At 56.0% G+C, this 21237-nt stretch overlaps 1 protein-coding gene across 4 annotated transcripts in view; it reads right to left on the bottom strand.

Annotated features, from left to right (window-relative positions):
• Positions 1-21237, bottom strand: part of Scube1 (signal peptide, CUB domain and EGF like domain containing 1) — a 129016-nt gene that overhangs the window by 6914 nt on the left and 100865 nt on the right. For 3 of the 4 annotated variants that reach the window (XM_078052598.1, XM_078052600.1, XM_078052599.1), the window contains 11 exons: positions 13887-14006; positions 13453-13557; positions 12399-12515; positions 11583-11720; positions 10062-10265; positions 7035-7196; positions 5701-5868; positions 4648-4809; positions 2837-3034; positions 1650-1802; positions 1201-1280 (listed from right to left, as the gene is read on the bottom strand). In XM_078052598.1, the coding sequence (XP_077908724.1) occupies positions 1201-1280; positions 1650-1802; positions 2837-3034; positions 4648-4809; positions 5701-5868; positions 7035-7196; positions 10062-10265; positions 11583-11720; positions 12399-12515; positions 13453-13557; positions 13887-14006 (1607 nt within the window). The other variant, XM_078052601.1, reaches the window with a different exon arrangement.

Raw genomic sequence — 21237 nt, 5'->3', positions numbered from 1 at the left:
CCCTTGAGGAACAGCACCCCTGGCGCTGCTCCTCTGCCTCAGGGCTCCATGCTGGGCACCAGCTGTGGGGCATGAAGCCCTGCAGCCCCTCTCACAGGGAGGCCGGGACCACATAGTCATGCAACAGATCCCAGGTGCAGTGCTCACAGGGGCTGTGAAGGACTGGCACGCTGGCTCTGAGGGTCTGTGACACATGTGTGGTCCAATCAGGGAGGTCCAGGAAGGCTGCCCAGACGACAGGCACCTCGGCACAGAGCAGAGGGACAGGTGGACATTCACTGAGGAGAGGCAGGGGAGATCATCTTGGGGAGAGCGCAGCGAGAACAGGCAGGTGGTCCTGAGGGGTGGGCCCCCATGTCCTAAGAGCAGTGCCGGGACACTCTGAGTTCTGGAAGGGTGCTCCCAGCTGCAGGGGTGCTGAGGTGGCAGCTGGGCTACAGCAGGGTGAGGAGGGTGCTACCGGCCAGACAGGCTGTGGAGGGGCCAGGGTGGCTCTCTGGTTTCTGTCTAGACAGAGAGGTGGCCTGAGGAGGACATTAGGAGCCTGAGAAGAGCAGCAGCTAAAAGCAAGCTACATGACTGACAAAGCACCTACTATGAGCTCGAGGGTTACCAGGCAAGGGCCTGGAAGTCTCGAGGTGACTACCCAACTCTACAGACCACCCTATATGTCAGTCAAGTGATACCTGACGAGGGTCAGCCAGGTGGATGTGGCCCCAGCCCCACTCTTGTCCTTGTCACCAGCCCAAGCAGATCCCCAGGTCTGGCCTTACTCCAGAAGAACTGGGTCCCTGGGCCTCTGGCCAGTGCCTACTGAAACAGCTGCCGCCTCCCCTCTGTGAGGACGTGGCTCTGCCTCTCGAGGCCACAGAGGACATGGAGGGGTTCGGTCCCAATGACAGGAGTGACAGCAGCAGAGTGGGTTCCAGATTCTACGATACCTCCCTGTCCAACTACAGAGATGAGGCTGCCAGGCAAGGAACCTGCCCAAAGCCTCGTCCCCGGGTCCCGGTCCCCATCTCCTCAGGAGCCAGCTTGGTTTAGGCCTATTGGTCTGAGGGGACAGACATACCAGACCCAGGCCCTCCGCCTCCTCCCCTGCCACACCCTCTGTCTCATGTCTCCAGGGGCCAGGGTGGGGGCAGGGACAGCCCAGGCCACTCTCCCAGAATCATGTGGATTCCCTTCCAATAAACTCACTTTCAGAATTTCCTGGTGATTCTCCGAGGCGTACAGCCGCCCGTCACGCACGATGTCTTCTATCAGCTGCTGGTAGTCCTCTGGGAAGCGGGTCAGCAAGGGAGGGGAAGGCCCGAACTTGAGACCCTCACATCCCCGCCTCTGCCCTCCCCGGCTCCAGCCTCGGGTTGTCGGCGAGTGCTGGATGCTGCCCCTGGCCTTCGCATCGGGTCCCTTCCTGTACTGTCATGGCGGCTTGGCTGCCCTGGTTAGCCTTGTCCTCCCGTGGGCAGTGCCTCCACCTCCGCCTGCAGACAGCAGTGTCCTCATCTGCACCCCCACACCCTGAGGCCTGTCTGCAGCGGGGCCCCTGGGGCATGCTGGTCCTGGGTCTGTGCCCTGCCAGAGGCTGGGGCGTGAGGCTGTCTCCACTCCTGGTACCCAGCGGGCCGTGATGAGCGGTGCCTTACCATCGTAGGTGACATAGGGCACTTGGAACCCTTTGCCACTGTTGCCTTCGTTGGACTTGAACTGGATCCAGAGCTTCCGGGAGCGGGAGGTGAAGGCGATGGGCCTCTCATAGGTCTGGCAGGTCTCGTAGGTGGTGATGGATGCGGGCGAGGCTGGGGGAGACGCCCTCACTGAGGTGCCCCGAGCCAGGCTCCTCACTGACCCTTCCTCCTGCTATAGGTTGCTTACCTCCCCAACCCAGCTGGCTGCCAGGGCCCTAGTGCCCATTGCCCAAATGCACCCTCTAGATTCGTCTGGTTCCCTCTGCCCTTCGCTGCCCTCTGCCCCTGGAGTTCTGGTGGACCCCTGCATGCAGCCCCCTGTGCTGGGGCTCTGTCTTCCTCCAGCCAATTGCTCCCCCGTGACAGGGCTCACGCCTGTGCCCAGCAGTCAGGGATGGGGGGTGCACCCAGGCAGGCCATGGGAGAGGAGCCGGGGGCTCCTGTGAGTGAACAAGGAGGGGTGGACCTGCTATCCCCTGGGGTGCCCACTTCCTCACTGCTCCCTGGGTATTCTTCCTGAGGTGCCCCTGATACAGGAGAGGCTGCCCCTGGAGCTCAGCCCTGTGGGTGGACAGGGGAAAGAAGGATGTGGGTGGGGCCCTGGGGCTGGTGATGGGAATGGGTGGAGCAGGTGGTTCCTGGCTGGGCTCTGACCTGCTCAGGGACCCTGGGCAGGCCCCTTGCCCTTTCTGGCACAGCCCCACTTGCGTATTAGGGCGGTCAGACTCATGACAGGAGCAGGCAGTGTGTGCGTGGTGCTAAAGCTCACACAGAACGTGGCACTGAGCAAAATCCCCGGCTCCCTCCTCGTCCTCCTTCGCCTCTTGTGGCCTGCCTCTATGACCAGAGATAGTCAGGCCTGGATGAGGGCGTGCTCTGTGCCTGTGTGGGTTCCTGGCCTTTCTCCCTGGCCCTACGGCCTTCTGCCTTTCTCCCTGGCCCTGCGGCCTTCTGCTGGCCTCTGCACAGCCCAGCTCTGGCAGCCGGATCCCAGTGGGTCCCCATCTGCCTCCCGGAACCCCAAGTGACCTGTTCTCAGAGCCTGGGCCCTCCTTCCTGTTCCTGGTGAGGCTGTACTAGGGTGGGCGTGAACGTGGACTGAGGCTGTGTGGCCCTGCCATCCCCATCCCGAGGCCAGTACCTACCACTCTTCCTCATGACCAGGACATCACCGCACTCATCCTCGATGGGCAGGAAGATCTCGGGGACCACAATGAGGATCCTGCGCTTGGGGGGCGGTGCGATGTGCCACACGCACTCAGCATTGGCCGGGTAGTCTCCAGGGTAGTTGGGGGACTCTATGTAGCCCGTGTAGTCACCAAGCTCACCACCACAGTGCTGGTCTGTGGGTACCATGGCCACAGGGCCTGGTCAGGCTTGGCCTGCTGGGTGTCTTGGCCTCCTGGGCCCTCAGGCAAGTGTTCCTGTCCCCTCCTCTGCCCAGCCTCCACCCAGTCCTCCTGTGTCAGCTGCCAGGCCCTGAGCTGACCTCTAGTGGGAGCCCTGCCTGGGCTATCCCCTCGGCTAGAGGGCAGGTCCCCAGTTACTCTTGTAGGTTCTCTGAGCCCCAGCCCGAGCAGATACCTAGGGGGCTGACCCGCCTGGCCAGGCCCATCCTGTTTCTGTGTCTGGGCCTGATCATGTCACTGGCCACTCAGACGGGCCGTTTTGTGCCCCTGGAGACTGGCAGCCCCCCTTGGCTGGCCCAGCCAGGTCTAGGTATGAATGTAAAGGGAGGCCCCCGGGCACCTCTCTCTGGTTATTCACCTGGTGAGCCTCACTGAGCATGCCAGTGCCACACGGTCTCCCTCCTCACAGAGCAGGAGGAGCAAGCGGTCCACACAGGGAGGAAAGGAAACGTGTTCCTTCTGTTTCCTTTTTAATTACACTGTAAATCCTTGAAGAAGCTGAACCTGACATTTTTATGAGCCAAATTGTTCCTAGCCTTTAATTAATAAGGAAATGGCCTTAGCTCTGTAAAAAGAACTGAAAGTAAATATTAAATGTTTATAAAATTCCTTTGCATTCTCATTTAAAATTTTTTCTCACTTCAAAACCTCTGGGGAACATTTCATTTCCCTACCAGCATTCCAGAAGTTTCCCTCTCTCCTGGCTTCACCGTGTTCACCTATGGGGATGTTTAAGCCCTGCCTCTGCAAAGCTCCTCCTCTGACTTGCTCTTCAGCCTGGGAAGCCTGGACGGAGGCCACTGCCACCTCTAGCTAACCCCTTCACAGGCTTTCAGGTAGTTCCCAACGTGGCCGGAGGGACAATGAACTAAAACTGACCAGGAGAGGGGAAAACCAGAAACTCTGAAAAAATAAATTTAAAATACTTAAAATTTATTCGTTGCCCCCAAAGACCTACTGGGCGAGGGGCTGGCAGGAGCCCCTCTTTTCCCGGACTGTCTAAGATGACCACTTTTCTCTGACTTGAGACTCTTGGGCACCACGAAGCCTGTATGGCCCTCCTCCAGCCCTTTCATGCCTGTCCACACCTAGGTCCCCGAGTCCTGCTGCTCTCAGGCTTCAGCTGGGTGTCCACTTGGCCTAAGAGGCACAAGCCTTTGGGGCTGCAGGGCTGGCACTTGCCTGCTGTCTCAACTACCTTGCAGCTGCCCCTTAACATGGGTTTCTTTCTCCCCAGGACCCAGAAATCAGAGCAGGGCCTGGCTTGGGCCGAGACTTGGGCTATGGCTGGTGAGTAGAGGGAACTGGTAAACTTCGGTGCCACCATACTGCTTGCAGAGAGGGCTAAGCCAGGGCCTCCCCTCCTTGCCACTGAGCTCAAGAAGGACGTAGGGTTCACAAAGGCACCCCTGTCCCCCAGTAGAGGTGGCAGACAGGAAACAGCACCCTCAGTCAGGCAGTGGGAGATCAGCTGTCGCCCTGCCTCCATGACCTCCCGGGCCCCGCCCAGCACCCCTGCTCCCTGGAGAGGGAAGAGAGGCACCTACTTTTGCAGTGTGTGACGTTGGTGGAGCCATCGAAGTCCGTGCTGGTGTTGCCTGGACAGGTGACGCAGTGGTTCTGGCCAAACTCAGGCTGGTAGGTGCCCACAGGACAGCGGATGCACCGGTGTGTGGTGGTGTTGTAGTGGTGGCCAGGGGAGCAGTGCACTGCAGAGACATGTGGCAGGGGTGCTAGTGGCAAGGCCAGGCCTCCCCTGCTCCTGGGGTGCGGCTCAGACAGAGCTCAAGGCCCTCTCCCACCCAGTGCCGCCTCTTTACCATGAGGGGACAGGTGGGAGGACACGGCCAGGACTGAATGGCTTGGGAGGGGCCCATGTCAGACACAGACTGAGGACACCCATGGGCTCCAGCAACACAGGGACGTGTAGGCCACTGTGAAGGGAGCAACTTTTGGGGAGACGTGGGGTAACAGTGTGACTGAAGGGGTTCAGGGCAGAAGCCAGAAGAGGAAGGGGAGGGAGCAAGGCTGTACCTTGTCATTCCACAGGTGAGGGCACAGGGAGGAAGGGGAGGCCAGAGGGCAGGGCCCAGGGGAGAAGCTGCTCCTCAGAACAGCAGGGCCCCAGAGGGGACCATCTGGATATATGGCAGACTCTGTGGGACTGGGATTGAGCCCCGGGCCACCGGCCTGTGCTGGCAGCACAGATACCTGACAGATATGAGGGGGCTTGAGGAACAGGAAGCAGGCTCCTCTGCTGGGGGGACAGGCAGGCTGGACAAAGGAGGGGAGCGGCGGACACCCAGCAGGGTGGCCCTGAAGGGGCTGGTGAAGGTGTCTGCTCTGGTCCAGCCCCTGCCACCTCCTGGTCCTCCCATCTTCCTTCCAGACATGGCTCACAGGTTCCCAGAAGCCTCCCAGTGCCCGAGGTGCTGGTGCTCAGCAGGCTCGCAACCTGTTCTAATCATGGCACTGTGCTCGTCACCATGTCCATGCCTGGTGGCTCCAGGCTACTCCTCTGATTCGGCCATGCCAAGGAGGTGAGGGCTTCTGGGGAAAGTGTCCCTGAGCAGTGCAGCGGGGGCGTGGGGCCTGCTCACCTTTGGCCTCGCAGTCCTGGAAGGAGGTGGCACCCTCCAGCTTGGTGAGCAGCCCCCCTCCACAGGGGAAGCAGTTGGTGCGCCCAGGCTCAGGCTGGTACGTGCCCATGGGGCAGGCCTGGCAGGGCTGGAAGCCGTCTGCTGAGAAGAAGCCTGGAGAGCACTGGCCTGGAAGTCAGAGGTCGAGGCTCAGGTGGGAGGGCGCTACTGGGGCTGGGCCGCGAGTGGCCCAAGGCCCTGATCTTGATCTCGCTTACCCCAGGAGAAGGCACCTGGGTTGGGGTAGGGGACAGCACGACAGCCCTGGTGGCGGGAGGCTTGGTCTGGATGCTGGCAGCATTCCGGTGTGGTCTGCCAGGCCACCTTTGCTTCTCCCACAGCAGGAAGGGCTGGGGGCAAAAGGGCAGTGACCCTGCTGAGCTGGGAAGTGGGAACCCCAGGTGAGGGGGGTTCTTTCAAAGGCCTCTCCCCAGGGGGCAGGCCTCATGTCTCATGTGTCCTCCTGGCCCAGATCCTAACCAAGTGATGAACCTCCCACCTGTGGCCACCTTGTGCTCTGAGTCACTACCCGCCAGGTGGGGGCACCACCCTTCTGGAGGGGCAGTGAGCCAGAGCAGCTGGCAGCCTGCAGAGCCTTGGGCTAGGACTTAGGCTGTTCTGACCCTGAGAGAAGGCAGAGGTCTCCACTCCCCTGAGTGTCCACTCGCCCACCCTCACGGCACTGCCTTGTCATGTGCATGCTTTTCTTGCATACCCTCCAGCTGAGCCCAGGAGAGACCAACTGGGAGACTGACTTGTTGCATAAACGGGGCCAAGTGGGGGTGGCCAATGGAGACCATCTCCACAAACCAACGGCACTGGCTAAGTAAAAAGTGCCATCTCAATCAGCTTAGGGTAAGGTTTAGCACTCTTTGTGCAAAGTCCCTGCTCACAAAAGTACGTGGTTCACTTGGTGACTTGTGGATGACTGTCCCCAGGAGGCCCAGTGCTGGGTCAACCATAAAGCACTTAGGTTGTCCCTTTATGACCACACCTCGTCTGTGAGGACAACATGTCTGCACACTAGCGTGCTCTGTGGGCTACACGGTGCAGTGATGTGGCGTGCAGAGCTCAGGACTCCGGGGGCCTCCAGGAGCGGACCCCGCATAGCCCCATGTCCTTCGTGGGGGTACCTGTGTGGAAACTGAGCCACTCTGGGATGGCAATGAACTGCAGCCAATGCCAGACTCTGGCCGCACATGGCAGCCACCTTTGCTTTGGGAGCCTCAGGAGGCAGGAGGGCCCTGCCTGTGCCCCTCCCCACCAGCCCCCCTTCCACATGGGCCTGCACTTGCCTCCACATTCAGATACGTTGTGGGCACCAGCCAGACCGAGCTCGTCACTGCTGGGACATGGTGTGCAGCTGAGCTGGCCTTCCATGTCCTGGTAGGTCCCCGACACACACAGCACACACTGGCCCTGCTCGCCGCTGAAGTAGGTGCCAGGCCCACAGGTCACTGCAGAGGCAGAGTGGAGAGGCTGCTGGGGGACAGCGGCAGAGGGCTGGGGCCGCCCTCCCCTAGCAGACTGGCATGGCCCAGCGGGGCCCAGCCTCATCCCAGAGGAGCTGGGGACAGGATCTGGGGGGCAGCCATCTACGAGGACCCTTGAAGCCCTGGTCTCCTCTCCCCGAGGAGGCCCCTCCACAGTGCTCCACAGGCCCCTGCAGCCCTGCTCTTTCTCCCCTCCATGTCCTGTCCTCCACCCACTTAACCTGTCACTAGCTGCTTCCTGGGGCTCTTCAGCTGGGCACCCCAGCCAAGCTCCCAGTCTCTCCTTTTCCTGCTGCAGGAGGATCTGGCCCTAAGGATGGGCAGCGTGGAGCCTTGAAAACTGCACACGGGCATGGGCCAGGGGCCTGGGCAGAGGCTGAAGGGACAATGCAGAGAGCACAGAGAGAAGGACAGTCTACGTGATGGGCAGTGTTGGGCCAGCAGGAAAATGTGAGGAAATAGGGAAACTGAAGCGGGTAAGTTGAGGGGAAAGGAAGCCATGTCTCCACAGCTGAGAGGTGTTCCCACACAGGCTGTGAGGGACGGAGAGAGCCCGGGGCTTCAACGGGCGGACTGCACAACGTGAGGTGTTCTCTCAGACACACACCTGTGGAGGTGCCGGGGCGACATGCCCACACTTTCCAGTGCCCTCATGGGAGGGCCTGTGGCACTGCTGCTCCCTCAGCAATGAGCGCTCTAGGGGCTGGTCTCTGCATGTCCCTCTCCTCTCACAGGAGCTGGGGATTTGGCTGGTTCCAGGCTCAGGCAGGGAGGTACAAATGAAGTCCCACACATCTTGTGACACGATTAAAAGGATGGGAGGCCTCACAGAGTGACGGGGGCCAGTCAGAAGGACATGGGGGCCAGTTTAGGGGTGCTCAGTGCATAATGGGGACAGTCTAAGCATTAGCACTGACCTAAGTGGTGCTGGAAGGGATTACAACTCAGTGTGGACTAGGGCACTCTCTGGGCCCCTGCTGACAGACACACAGACAGGGCAGGGCAGAGCTCTTCCTTACTGGAGACTCTAACTCTGAAACGCAGACAGGACAGCCCAGTGGCAGCCACCACCAGGTGGGAGATTTGCTGGGAATCACAGGAAGCTGGGGATGATGGAGTCAAAGGAGGATCAGGAATCAACTCAGCCACTCCTCAGCCACCAGAGAGGAGCTGAGGCCTCTCTGTACCTGCTGACAGGCAGGACAGCTGGCCTCGGGGCTGTGGTTGTCCTGCAGACACAGGCCTCCAGCTGGTGAGGAACAGCGGTGGGCCTACTGAACAAGGGTGTGCCTGGGCCCAGAGAGGCCAGCAAGGGGGCTGCCCCAGACCTCAGGGGCCTGAAGAAGCACAACAGGAGAGTGACACTCATTCCTGGTAAGAGCTAGGACAAGAGAGAAGAGGGACACTGTTGGAAGGATGGCGGAGTTGCAATGGGGTGCATGAGCTGGATGGGGAACCCTACACCCCACCCTTTCGCAAATGCTGAAAAATGTTCCCAGTTGGGGACTTGGGTGAGGGAAAATGGAAGTTTCTGTTGTGCTTTCTGAAAGCTGGAAATGATTTCCAAGTAAGTTGTTCCAAATAAGAGAGTGATGTCACCGAGCCCCTGGTCTGTGTCCCATGTCAGAGCAGTTCTGCCCACTGCAGTCTGGGTCAAAGTCCCTGCGACAGCTGCACACCTGCCACCCGCTTCCCAGCAGCACCCTGGCCCAGCCTGTTCTCTGGGCTTCGGATCTGTGGTCCGATTGTCTACTCACCCTGCCCCAGATGGGCCTATCGGACCCCTTAACCCTGGGGCGAGTACCCACCTGCAGATGGGGAGACTGAGGATCTGAGAGGCCTGATCTGCCCAAGGCCATGAAGCAGATATGAGTACAGGCCAGGCCTCTGGACGGCTCAAGGGCACCCTGTAGCGGGAACTCTCTACCTCCCCAACCACCCTCTGTAAGTATCCCAAATCTACAGTGAGTACCTGAGTGGCCGTGCCCTGGAGTCACCCCGGAAGTCTCTCTGCCCAACCCCACCCGCCAGAGCACTCCTGGAATTGTCTGACTCTTCATTTGCCCCGCCCTGGTTCCAGGACCCCCACCCCTACATGGCCTCCTCTTCCCCCATCCACCCTCCTTCCAATCAGCCTTCCTGTCACAGAGAGTGGACCCGGATGTCCCTCCCTAGCGCATCCCAGCAGAACCCAGAACTGTGTCTATGGCTGCCTCATGTGCCTGTGGGTGGGCTGATTTGCTCACAGCCTACTTCCCCACAAGAACAGGACAACTTCTGCTTGCCACGGCTTGGTCCCCAGTGCCGTCTCTGACTTCACCCCTCGTCACAAGCCATCCCCAAGGTGTGGTCACCTGCCCTGGCTGGCTGGCCTCCAGGCTCCCCGACAAAGCCCACGGGGGCTAGGGCTGGCCTCCCCATTCCCTGCAGACCACCCCTTAGTGGTGCTGGGCACTGTGGCCATCACACTCCGCCCTCCCTGACCCTGACTCAGCTTCCTGGCTTCTTGTCAACCCCGGGGCCTCAGTTCACCCTTCTCTGGGAAGCCTTTAAGACGACCAGACAGGAGGGGCCTTTCTGGTCACTGCAGCGTGGCCTTGCGTCATGTTCTGTCCCCGTCTGTGCCCTGTCCCTCAGGACTGTGGTGAGGATGGCAGGCACCAGGGAGTGCACTTTAAATGACAGAGATGATTCGAGGGCCACGACTCTCCAGGGCAGGCCTCTGCATCCTGTCCCCCCACGAGTCTGTCTCCCGTGTGCTCACAGGGGTTCGCTTGGGCTGCACATACAAGGAAGTTGGTGGCTGAGTGGCCATGGGCAGAGACTCACCACATTTGCCGTCCTGGAGCACCTGGCCAGTGGCACACGTCCCTAGCCCCTCCAGGGCCTTGGCTGAGCGCTGGGCCACCTCGTACTCAGTGCCTGAGATCTGCACGTAGAACTGCTGTCGGTTGATGGACTTGCGCAGGGTTTTGATGGCGGCCTGCAGACTCTGCTCGGCTCGCTTCCGCACACAATCGGCTTCACAGGTATCTGGTGGGAGAGACGGCGTGAGAGAGTAATGCGGCCAGGTGAGCCTCCACCTTCTCCAGAAGGCCCCCTGTGCCAGGCCCTGCCCCGGGTGGGCCTGTCGGACCCCTCAGCCATCTGCACAGCAGCCCTGGGGCAAGTCCCCGCAGGCAGATGGGGAGACTGAGGATCTGCCCAAGGCCATGATTCAGATATGAGCACAGACCAGGCCTGTGTCTGCTGCCACATATCATCCAGGGCACCACTCACTGGGTGGGAGCTCAGACACTCTTGAGGACTGTGACTGAGCCCAGAGCAGTGTCCAACTCTCTGTCTTGAATCCAGGGTGCCCCGAGGTCTGGCTCCGCCCACCTTGCCAGCCTCAGCCCCAACGCCCAACACTGTGAGTGCCGCCTCCAGCTGCCCTGCCTTCCTCTCACACCCTACCCTCCGACCTCTCTGCCTTTGTCCATTCTATACCCTCTGCCTGAATGCCTTTCCTTGCCACCTCTTCTACCCTATTAACTTTTTTTTGTTTGTTTTGTTTTGGTACTGGGGATTGAACCCAGCGGTGCTTTACTATTGAGCCACATCCCAGTCCTTTTTATTTTGGATTTTGAGACACAGTCTCACTAAGTTGCTAAGGGTCTTGCTAAGTTGCTGAGGCTGGCCTCAAACTTGTAATCCTCCTACCTCAACCTCCTGAGTCACTGGGATTACAAGTATGCATTAAAACTTTGATTTTAAACTGATTCAAATTTAAATGTCACCTTTCCCGAAAGCCTTCCTAAGCCCTGCACTTGGGAGTCACCTTAGCTCCACACCCTGCTTGTTCCCATACCCCCACTACTCAGGGTGTCACCTGGCTCTGGGCAGCTAATAGGCCTGTCTGCCTCCCTGCAGCTGGGAGCACTGCCAGGGCAGGGGCCATGGCTGGTCTCTTTTTCCAAGGTGTCTACGCCCAGGTCAGGCATACACTGAATACATTTGCTGACCACTCTCACCTCCTTGGCCTCAGTCCAACACCAAGAGGAACATGTTGGTGTGAAGCAGCCAGCACCACCAGCCTCTCAGGAAGCTGGGAGTCAGTCCATGGCGTGACCATTCTGGGGGCTGCACACATTTCCCCTTCCAGCCCCAGCCAGGGTGGGAGGGTGGGAGTGTGGCCTTCTGCCTCCGGGGCTCTCTGAGCCTCCTCTTCCATGCTGGACAGGGCCTTCCCCCTGCCAGCCTCTCACCAGCCTCTGCCACCTGTGGTCCTGGCTTGGGGGTGGAGGACCCCCATCCTGCCCTGCAGCTGCTCCTCAGGACCTTGCAGCCATCAGAGAACTCTTCACCCACCTGAGGCCTCTTCCATCTTTATCTCCACCTCAAACTCTGCAGTGACATGGGACACCTCCTTGGATGGGGACTTGCGGCCGCGGCGTCTCTTCTTGGAGGAGTCGCACTTGAGGGTCAGGAACGTCACATGGCAGTTTTCTGACAAGGATGGGAACACTATGGCAATCCCAGCCCTGTGCACAGACTGCATTGGATTGCCCCTTGCAGGGCCCTCCATGCCCAATAGCAGGGACAGATGGGAAGCGGAGCTGCAGCAGGCCAGGCTGCTGGGGCCTCATGCAGGAACCAGCCCTCTGAGCCACCACAGCGCCGCCAGAGGAGGCGCCCTTCCTGCACTGGCCAAGCTGCTGCACCTGATCAGGCCGCTGATGGTTTGGCCAGTGCCCCCAGTCAGGCCTGTCAATGCAGAGCATTTAGACCAGTTTCAGAAGGAGTCTCGTGGGACCAGAGCTGGAAGCTCCCGGCTGGGCCCTTCTTGGAAAGCTTGTTCTCTGCTAGCCCTCAACCTGGAAGTCCTTCTTGGTCACACTCTCTCGAGAAAGAACTGCTGAGTAAAACTGCAGCTCCTTCAATTAGGAACAACCAGGCTACGTAGAAAGGCCTTGCTGGGTGCATGTGTCACTTAACCCTGGTGTGGCAGAGACAGTGGCCCCCCAGGATGCTGATCACCCATTTCCCACTCAATGTCAGGGGCCAGGGGTGGGGGCGGCAAGGTGGAGGGGCACAGATGGGATGCTTAGAAATCCAGTCTGCTGGACTCTGGGCCCCAGTCCCAGGCTTGGGGGTTCCTCCACCACCCCTGGGTCACCTACTCACCCAGCAGTGGTTGCCGTGGGGTCTCCTTTGCTCGCTCCCGACTACGGGGCCGGAGGTGGCATTTGGCATCTCTGATCTTGAAGCGGGCCTTCTGCTTGATGGGGGCACTGGGGGCATCTGGAAAAAGCCAAGATCCTCTCCTATGGCAAGGAAGTGGTGGGCACGGGGACTGCCACAGAATGAGTCTACCTGGGGTTGGGGTGGGGCTGGGTGTGGGCAACTCTGTCCCATGGCCCTCCCAGGGCAGGGGAACCTCCCCTGCCCCACTCCCTCCTCTCCCTGCAAGGCCCGAAAGGTGAACTCAGGGACAGTGGGTTGAGCTCAAGCCCAGGGGCATCTGGCCAGAGTCTTCTGTAGAGGGGAAGGAGTCCCAGCCTCCGCCGGTCTCATGGCCAAGGCCCGAGTTGTGGCTGGAGACTTTAGAAAACAGGCAGAAGGGAAGAGGGGAGCAAGAAAAGGAAATACCATGGAGGCCAGAACTGCAGAGTCCTTCAGAGAGCAGATCCCAGCTCTCTGGACTCGAGACCTGCGCTCCAACAGGCTCCGAATCATACCTTTTACACCCTCTGCACACCTGAGTATGCCCCCGCCACTCTGACAGCAGGGATCAAAAAAGCGCTGGGGATACCCTCTCCCATGCTGAACAGAGGCTGCTGGGCAGGGCTGGTCCCAAGGGAGGGAGCACGCTGTGCCTGGCACCCCTCAGGCAGCGTTTGAGGCGGGGCTGCCCACCGAGTCATTCAGGAGAGGCCACACACTCCCCGAAATCAGAGCCTGAGATCTGTACACACAGAAGCACTTTGAAGTCACTCAGCTACTGCTACTACGACCTCAGATCCAAAAATCCAGTGCCCCTGGGCTGGAACTCAACCTTCAGGCTGCTGGCATCTAGGTCCAGCCTGCCTTGTCTCCAGTACCCTGAGCCAGGCCTGGAAGGACCCAGACTGGGACACTCTCCCCTGGGACTGTGTCCCTCCCTCCCCACGTCCCTCTCCACATACCAGAGAGTCAAGGGGCCACCTAGGTGTGCAAAGTGTGGACAGTCAGGGGCTACCTGAGCAGCCAGGTCCGGTGCCAGAGCTGGTGCCATTGCGTTTCGGTAGTGTCCTGCCCTGGAGACCCGGAACACCACAGCTCAGGACGTAGCTGTTTTCTGAGTCTGTGGAGAGGCCAGTGGGTGAGGTGGGCCTGCCTGGCTGCACCTCCCTTCCAGGGCCTCAGATTCTCGAGGCCTCCAAGAGGTTGCTGAACAAGAAGGTCAGGACTGACCGCTAAGTCAGTCTATTTCTGCCACATGCACACAGGTAAGTGGCCAGGCAGGAAGAAGCCTAGACCTAGGGAGGCCCAAACAGTTGCCCAGGGGCACTGCGACCAGGGCCCCCTCATCCCTGGTGGGGCTGTTTCCAAGAGAGTTGCAGAGATCAGGACCTTGACCCAAGGAAGAAGCCCCCCACCAGTACATCCCTTCCCTGGGACCACCTGGGTTACCTGGCACGAAGAGGGTGTGGGCTGGGCAGGAAAGAAGGCAGCTCTCCACACTGCCCACCTTGCTGCAGGACAGATGGGCCTGGGCAGAGGCCTGGGCTCGGGAAAGGCACCTGCCCGTCTCTGAGGAGAAGGAAGACAGAGAGGGCCTGAGAGGCCAGGGTGGACGCTTCCTAAGGCTGACAGGGCCCCGAGCAGGGGTCTTCCAAAGCCCTTCCTCACAGGGCCAGACTGTCTTGGTGGGAAGGAGTTCAGAGGTGGCAGTGTCCAGTTCCATTTGGCCAGGTTGGACGCTAGCCCCAGAGAGCTGACCTAGTGCATCAGACACTGGTTCCAGCTGTCTGTGAGGTGGCTCACACCCATTCCCAGAGGAAGTTTCCGGGGACAGGGATGGGCCCTCAGGACAGTGCCTGTCTGGGGAGAGGGGCAGCTGCAAATGAACATGGGCTTCCTGGCCTGGAGGCACAGGATGGGGCAGCCCAACACACCCCTGGGATGTCTAAAGATGTCCACAGCAGCTCTTCATAACTTCCTGAGGGTTTGTTTGAAAAAGTCCCCAGATTCCTAGGAAAAGACTGGTAGTTCCAAGGCACCCTCAATATCAGAACTGATCTGGCAGACATCTCATGGTGAGTGACAAGTGGCCCTGAAAGCCAGATCATAAGAGCGTCCCACAGTGAGTCAGTCACCAGATAGAGACACATGCTCTCTGCAGCTGGCACAGGCCCTGCTCATAAGACTCACCGACCTGATCCTGATCCTGCCAAATCTGGCTTTCCCCTCGGGACACTCAGCATCTTGCTGGAAATGCAGCCCTGGCTTGCTTCAGCAGTCAGTTCTGTCTGCCTGTTTAAGGTGCCAATGGTGATCTCCTGCTTTGGCAATTATGGAGGCTCCTCCCAGATGTCCCCTGGGGTCCTGTGGAGCCTTGGGCCTGCAGATGCCACCCTTCAGAGAGGCTTCTGGGGGAGTGCAGCTCAACCAGGGATGCCTGCTGTGCCTTAAATGCTCACACTTGCTGATGTTGTCACAGAGCTCTGAGTTTCTATTTATTTATTTATTTTTGCACTGCTGGGGATACCCACTGAGCTACAGCCCCAGCCCTCAAAGAGATCTCTTTGGTTTGGAGTGCATGGCTGCCCCATGTCCCCCTGCTTTGTTCTACCTGTCCTGTGCTCCTGGGGGAGGAGACAGAGACGTGGCCCTGCTCTCTTCCACCCCAGTGCAAGGTGGCCCCCAAGGCCAATGGTCAGAGGCATATTCACCAAAGTCGACAAGGTGGGCCTTCCTGATAAGAGCAGCATCCTTACAAATTTAGACTGTAACCCCAACTCTGCTTGGTCAGTAAATGGAATACTGCCCTCTGCTGGCTGCCACAAAACCCAGGCACTACCTCCACACCACCTGGGAGCAACGCGGGTCTTGATGGCGGCTTCTGCCACCTCAGAATGATAAGCTGATGTGCGTAGCAGAAGCTCCAGAAAGGCAGGAGGCAACACCCTCTTTCCATAGTCAGCTCGGCCCCAGCTTCCTCCCCATCTTCTGAATTCCCCTTCTTCCAGCTCCACTTCTGCCAACCCTCCCTCCCTCCCTCTGCTCCGGACCCTGACCTTTTCTCAACAAGCCCTTCTTCCCTAAGGTTTAGCTCAGGAAAGGAAGAACCACACTGTACAGAATTCCACTAGAACAGTTTACCCATAAACCAGAGTTACCATGTTGAAGTTCAAGCGTGGCCACGAGCTGAGTGCTACAAGGGTCAATTAAATTCTGAACCGCAGGAGATGGGCAAGCGTTTGCTTCAGAATGCAGGATTTTTTTTTTTGATAATTATTGGCCTAAGTAATCAGATCTGTGCCCATGACACTAATAATTCATTTAATTATTAGTATCTTGGATTGGAAAAAAAGATGAAAAGCAGCAAACAATAAAGACAAGGGGAAGATTTAAACATCTAGCCTAGGTGAGCATAATCAGAAAAACAGCCTTAAGAGAAGCAGAAAAATAGAGACTACTGCACACAAGGCTGCTTTGGAAGGCTTTCCCTTAAGAAAAAGTTGAATAAAGAAAAAAATTATAAACAAAGTAAATATGACTCAACTGGTGACTTGAAATGCAGACTTTACACTTGCCAATGATATTTTGAGCAGACTCAAAAGCAAAATAAAGGGAGTTTTGTCCTTTCTTTTGCAGATGGGTGTGCCTGAGATAAGGGGGTGAGTTGGGAAATAAGTTGGAATGGGAAATTGCCAATTTAAATAATCCCCAACATGTGACTGAACATTTTTATGTTTGTTTGTTTTGTTTTTTTGGGTACCAGGGATTGAACCCAGAGGTGCTTAACCACTGAGGCACACCTCCAGCCATTTTTAAATTTTCCAGACAGGGTCTTGCTAAGTAGCAAAGGGCCTCACTAACTTTCGGAGGCTGGCCTTGAACTTTGAGCCTCCTGCCTTAGGCTCCTGAGTTGCTGTGATTACAGGCATGCACCACTGTGCCTGGCATGGCTGAATATTTTCAAGGAGTCTGAGAAAGTAAATAATGAAACAAACAAACAAAACCTCTCATGTTCCTCCAAATGAAAACATCTGGTTTCCAAAATGCTCTGTTCCTAAAGAATCCAGAGCCTGGGGATAAGAGCACCTGTGGCTGATGTGAGCACAGGGTCCTGGAATCTTGGCTTGTGGGCACTGTCAGGCTGCACAGTCCACACACAAAGCTGCCCAAGTATCCTGCATGCTCTGCTGGGCTTACAATGGCTTCAAATTCCATGCCCTTTCCCTGGGCCATTTCTTAGCCTTGTGTTTGCAGCCTTTGAAGGATGAGGTATCATAGGCCCCCGTGGGATGCAAATCCCTGCGTGGCACCACTCTCCTGGACCCCTTCCAGTCATTCCTGTAGGACTCGGGGCAGGGGAGCAAACGAGCACCACTCCTGTGTGTGGGCAGTGAGGTCCTTGTGCCTTCCCCAGGAGGCTGTGACCTGTGCCGGCACCCACGAAACAGAAGCCAGCCTGCTGACCCAGCAAGGTCCCAGGCCTGAGTCCACCGCCCACAACCACACTTCGCAGTGCTGCAGAGCATTGAGCCCCTCCGGGACGGTTTGGAGTTGGCTGAAAAGCAAGAGGGAAGTGAAAAGTACTTCAACCTCAAAGTAAGAAGGCCTGTTGGCCTTACAGACAACAGCCTACCTAGATCTAGCCTTTACTGGGATCACTACTCATCCTGTCAATCAGCCTTCCCAAGCTATTGTAGTGTAGCCAATTTGAAAACTGATATAAAGTATGTTCCACAAGCCTGTTAATAATATTTGTCATGGTTTGGATATGACATGTGCCCCAAAAGCTCCTGTTCATTCAGAAATGTTCAGAGGTGAAATGATTGGATTGTGAGAGCTGTAACCTAATCATTCCATCCCAGGGTGAATGGAATGACTGCATGGTAGCTGTAGGCAGGTGGGGTGTGGCTTGAGGAGGAAGGGTGTGTGTGTGGGTGCCCTGGAAGTATGCATCTGACCTGTGGCCCCTTCCCTGTCTCTCCTGCTTCCTGACACTACTACGAGCTGAGCCCCTTTTCTCTGCCTTCCCTTCCCCTATGATGTGCTGCCTCACCTTGGGTCCAAAGCAAAGGAGTCAGCTGATTATGGACTGAGACCTCTGAAAACATGAACCCCAAGTAAACTTTTCCTCCTCCAAGTTGTACTTGTTGGGTATTTTGGTCACAGGAACACAAAAATTGACTACAACAGAAATTAATACTGGAAATGGGGCCATTGTTGTGACTAACCTGACACATGATTTTTGAAGACTTTGGACGGGGGTTGGCAGGGGGAATTTTGAAAAGGTTAGAGATGCAAGTTGAAAAGCCTTAGAATGTTGTTAAGTGGAGCTTAATGGGTGATTCTGATGGGAGCTCAGTTAACAGGATTAGCCTTAGGAATGCAGACAGTGAGCATGAAGTTTCAGAGGAAAATGAGGACTCTATGGGAAATGGGACTAGAGGCCACTCATGTGTCAAGGAACTTGGCTACATTTGGCTCATGTCCTGAGACTTTCCTGTGAGGCTGAGTTTAAAGGTGATGGACTAGTTAATCTGGTGGAGAAAATTTCAAGGCAGCACAGCATTCAATCTGTGTCATGAATATTGCTGGCAGCTTTAGCCAGGCTTACTAGGAGAAATGGGAGCAAGAAGCAGGGTTAAAGAATTTTAAAAATTTTAGTTTGGCCAGAAAAGTACATGTAAAACTGGGGCCAAGGAAGGTGCTTATTCAAGAGATTATAGCCACTAAAGACATGCTAAGTACTTTGATTTTTGTCTCAGATGAGAAAAGATGGTGTAAGGGCATCACAGGAATTCACAGGACCACACTCATTGCAGGCTCAAGGGTCTAGAGGAGGAAAATTCCTTTGAGAAGAGATCCAGGGGTGTGTGCTACTCACACAGGGGAGCCTTGGAAGATGTTTTACCAGGCTAAGCTGTGCAGGCACTCAGAGGCTGCTGCAGCCACAATTCCAGGGGCCCAGGTATTGCCTGAGTGATCTTGGCATCATCCACATGTTGCTGGGTCTATAGGAATGCACCATGCTGAAGTTAAGGGGTCACGAAGCTTCCATTGAGATTTTGAAGTAAGGCCTGGGAGGCCATGCAAAGTGTAGCAAGGTTAGAGTCCTTGTGGGCTGCTCCCGAGAGAGTGATGTGTAAAGTGTGAAGGTGAACCTGAAGCTGGAAAGAAGACCTTGACAATTAAGAAATGCCACTAACGTGGACTGTCTGCTGACAAAAGCTACTGGCTGTGTAACAGGCTGAAAGAGAGCCCATGTGCCCTGCCAGCAGGCCAAAAGGGTGAAGCTGCCCGAGTCCTTTCGAGAGCATGTTTTATAGCCAAGTGTCCTTGGTGCTGTATGTGGAGTTAGGGGCCCTGTTTGCCCAGTTGGGGTTTTAGTCTTACTTTGGCCCCATCCTTTCTTTTCTTTTCTTTTTTTAAAAATTTTTCTTTTAGTTGTAGATGGACAACTATTTATTTTTATGTGGTGCTGGGGATTGAACCCAGTGCCTCAAGCATGCTAGGCAAGCACTCTACCACTGAGCCACAATCCCAGCCCCATCCCCATCCTTTCTTTCTATGTCCCTGTTCCTTCCTCTTGGAACAGGAATGTTTCCTCTGTGCCACTGTATATTGAATATATGCTGTTCTTGATTTTTTAATGTATATTTTTTAGTTGTTGATGAACCTTTATTTTATTTTATGTGCAGTGCTGAGAATTGAACTCAGTGACTCACACTAGTCAGCAGCTGCCAAGGCGGCTGTCCACCCCCTCTTCCCTTTGTAACAGCAAACCATGCTCCTCAGACTGACATCACCTCTCCCTGCCCTGCAGCCAGTGTTCCCTGCCCCCTACCACTGAGCCACAACCCCAGCCCTGCTTTTGATTTTTATAACATCTCCCAGCAAAAAGAGTTTGATTTTTGTCTCAGATGAGACTTTGGGTAGTGCTAAAATGATTAAGACTATGGGACCCCTGGAGATTGACTACATGCATTTTGCGTTGTGAGATGGACACGAGTTTTTATGGGTACCAGGAGTAGAATGATATGGTTTGGATATGAACTGTTCCCCAAAAGTTCCTAATGCAGGAATGTTAATGCAGGTGAAATGATTGGATTTTAAGAGCCGTAACCTAATCAGTCAGTCCTAGTTTGAATGGCCTGGGTGGTAACTATATGCAGGTGGGACAAGGCTGGAGAACGTGAGTCACTGGGGGAGTGCCCTGAAAGGGTGCATCTGCACTTCAGCCCCTCCCCCATTGCTTCCTGACCCTACCACAAGGCAAGCAGCTTTCTTCTGTGGGCCCTTCCCCCAAGATGTGCTGCCTTACCTTGGCCCAGGCTGGCTATGACCTCTGAGATTGTCAACCCCAAATAAACCTTTCCTCCTCTAGGTTGTTATTGTTGGGTTTTTTTGGTCACAGCAATGCAAAAGCTCACTAAAACAAAACTCTCTGTAGACAATACTTAAAAAGAAGAAAAAGCCCTTAGACTGGGGAGGTGAATTCAGCAATCCCTGACCAGCATCTGAGGGTTTATCACAGCGTCACCCCCAGCTCAGTCACATCTCTTATAGGGTACTGTGGCACACTGATGCCACCCCAGAACCAAGGCTGTCTGTCTTTTGGGGCCATAAGACTATTCCAATGTCTGACCCCTCTACTCTGATACCCTGTATAAACTATGCTTTTTTAACAAGAAATCTGAAGGTATAAACTCTTTCCTAGTGCTGTGAAGAACTATGAGAGAGGGCTGGGGATGTGGCTCAAGCGGTAGCGCGCTCGCCTGGCATGCGTGCGGCCCGGGTTCCATCCTCAGCACCACATACCAACAAAGATGTTGTGTCCGCCGAAAACTAAAAAATAAAGATTAAAAAAAAAAAAAACTACGAGAGAAACGAACTACTGAAGATATTGGACAACCCAAAGTGGTTATCACAAACCTGATGGAGACTGGGATGTGGCTCAGTGGTGGAGCACGTGCCCAGCACGTGTGAAGCCCTGGGTTCCATCCCATCACTGAAAAAAGAAAAAAAAAGTGACCCTCCCTTTGACATAGTAAATAATCCAGCCAGGCAGTCGTGGAGAGCAGCACAGCCCTGGATTTCCTGTGGCCGATTGGGGGCCGTCCGCCTTGTGGCTGGCATCTACTTCCTTTTGAACCTAGACTTGAAGCAGCGTGAGGCAGGACAATCCCCACAGAGGCCAAAGTGACGGCCACCTGAACACCCAAGGCAGGCTCAGGGCTTTGTGGCACTTGTTTCTTGGTGAGGCCTGGGAAACCTGAGATCCTGGTTCTCGAAAGCCTTCTGGTATCTTCCACCTAATGCCTTCATTTACACTAGTTTGTCTTGTCACCTGGTGCTGACTCTCCAGGGCATTAATGCAACATGGGACAACAGTGGGATAAAGTCATGCTGACTGACATGACCTGACAAAGAGACTTCTATAGGGGCTGGGGATGTGGCTCAAGCGGTAGCGCGCTCGCCTGGCATGCGTGTGGCCCGGGTTCCATCCTCAGCACCACATACCAACAAAGATGTTGTGTCCGCCAAAAACTAAAAAATAAATATTAAAAAAAATTCTCTCTCTCTCTCTCTCTCTCTCTCTCTCTCTCTCTCTCTTACTCACTCTCTCTTAAAAAAAAAAAAGAGACTTCTATGGGACACTTCATGGAGACCTGGACACACCCTGGTGGTCCCTCCTAGTGCTCTGACTGGGGGAGGGAGGACAAAAAGACAAAAAGGGGGATGGAGAGAAATAAGACCAAAGAACACCTCCTCATAGCCTCAGGGGAAGACGGTCAGTCTACAG

This window comes from Ictidomys tridecemlineatus, chromosome 6 (assembly GCF_052094955.1).
Source record: "Ictidomys tridecemlineatus isolate mIctTri1 chromosome 6, mIctTri1.hap1, whole genome shotgun sequence".
Lineage (NCBI taxonomy): Eukaryota > Metazoa > Chordata > Mammalia > Rodentia > Sciuridae > Ictidomys > Ictidomys tridecemlineatus.
This window is presented reverse-complemented; position numbering and strand designations above follow the sequence as displayed.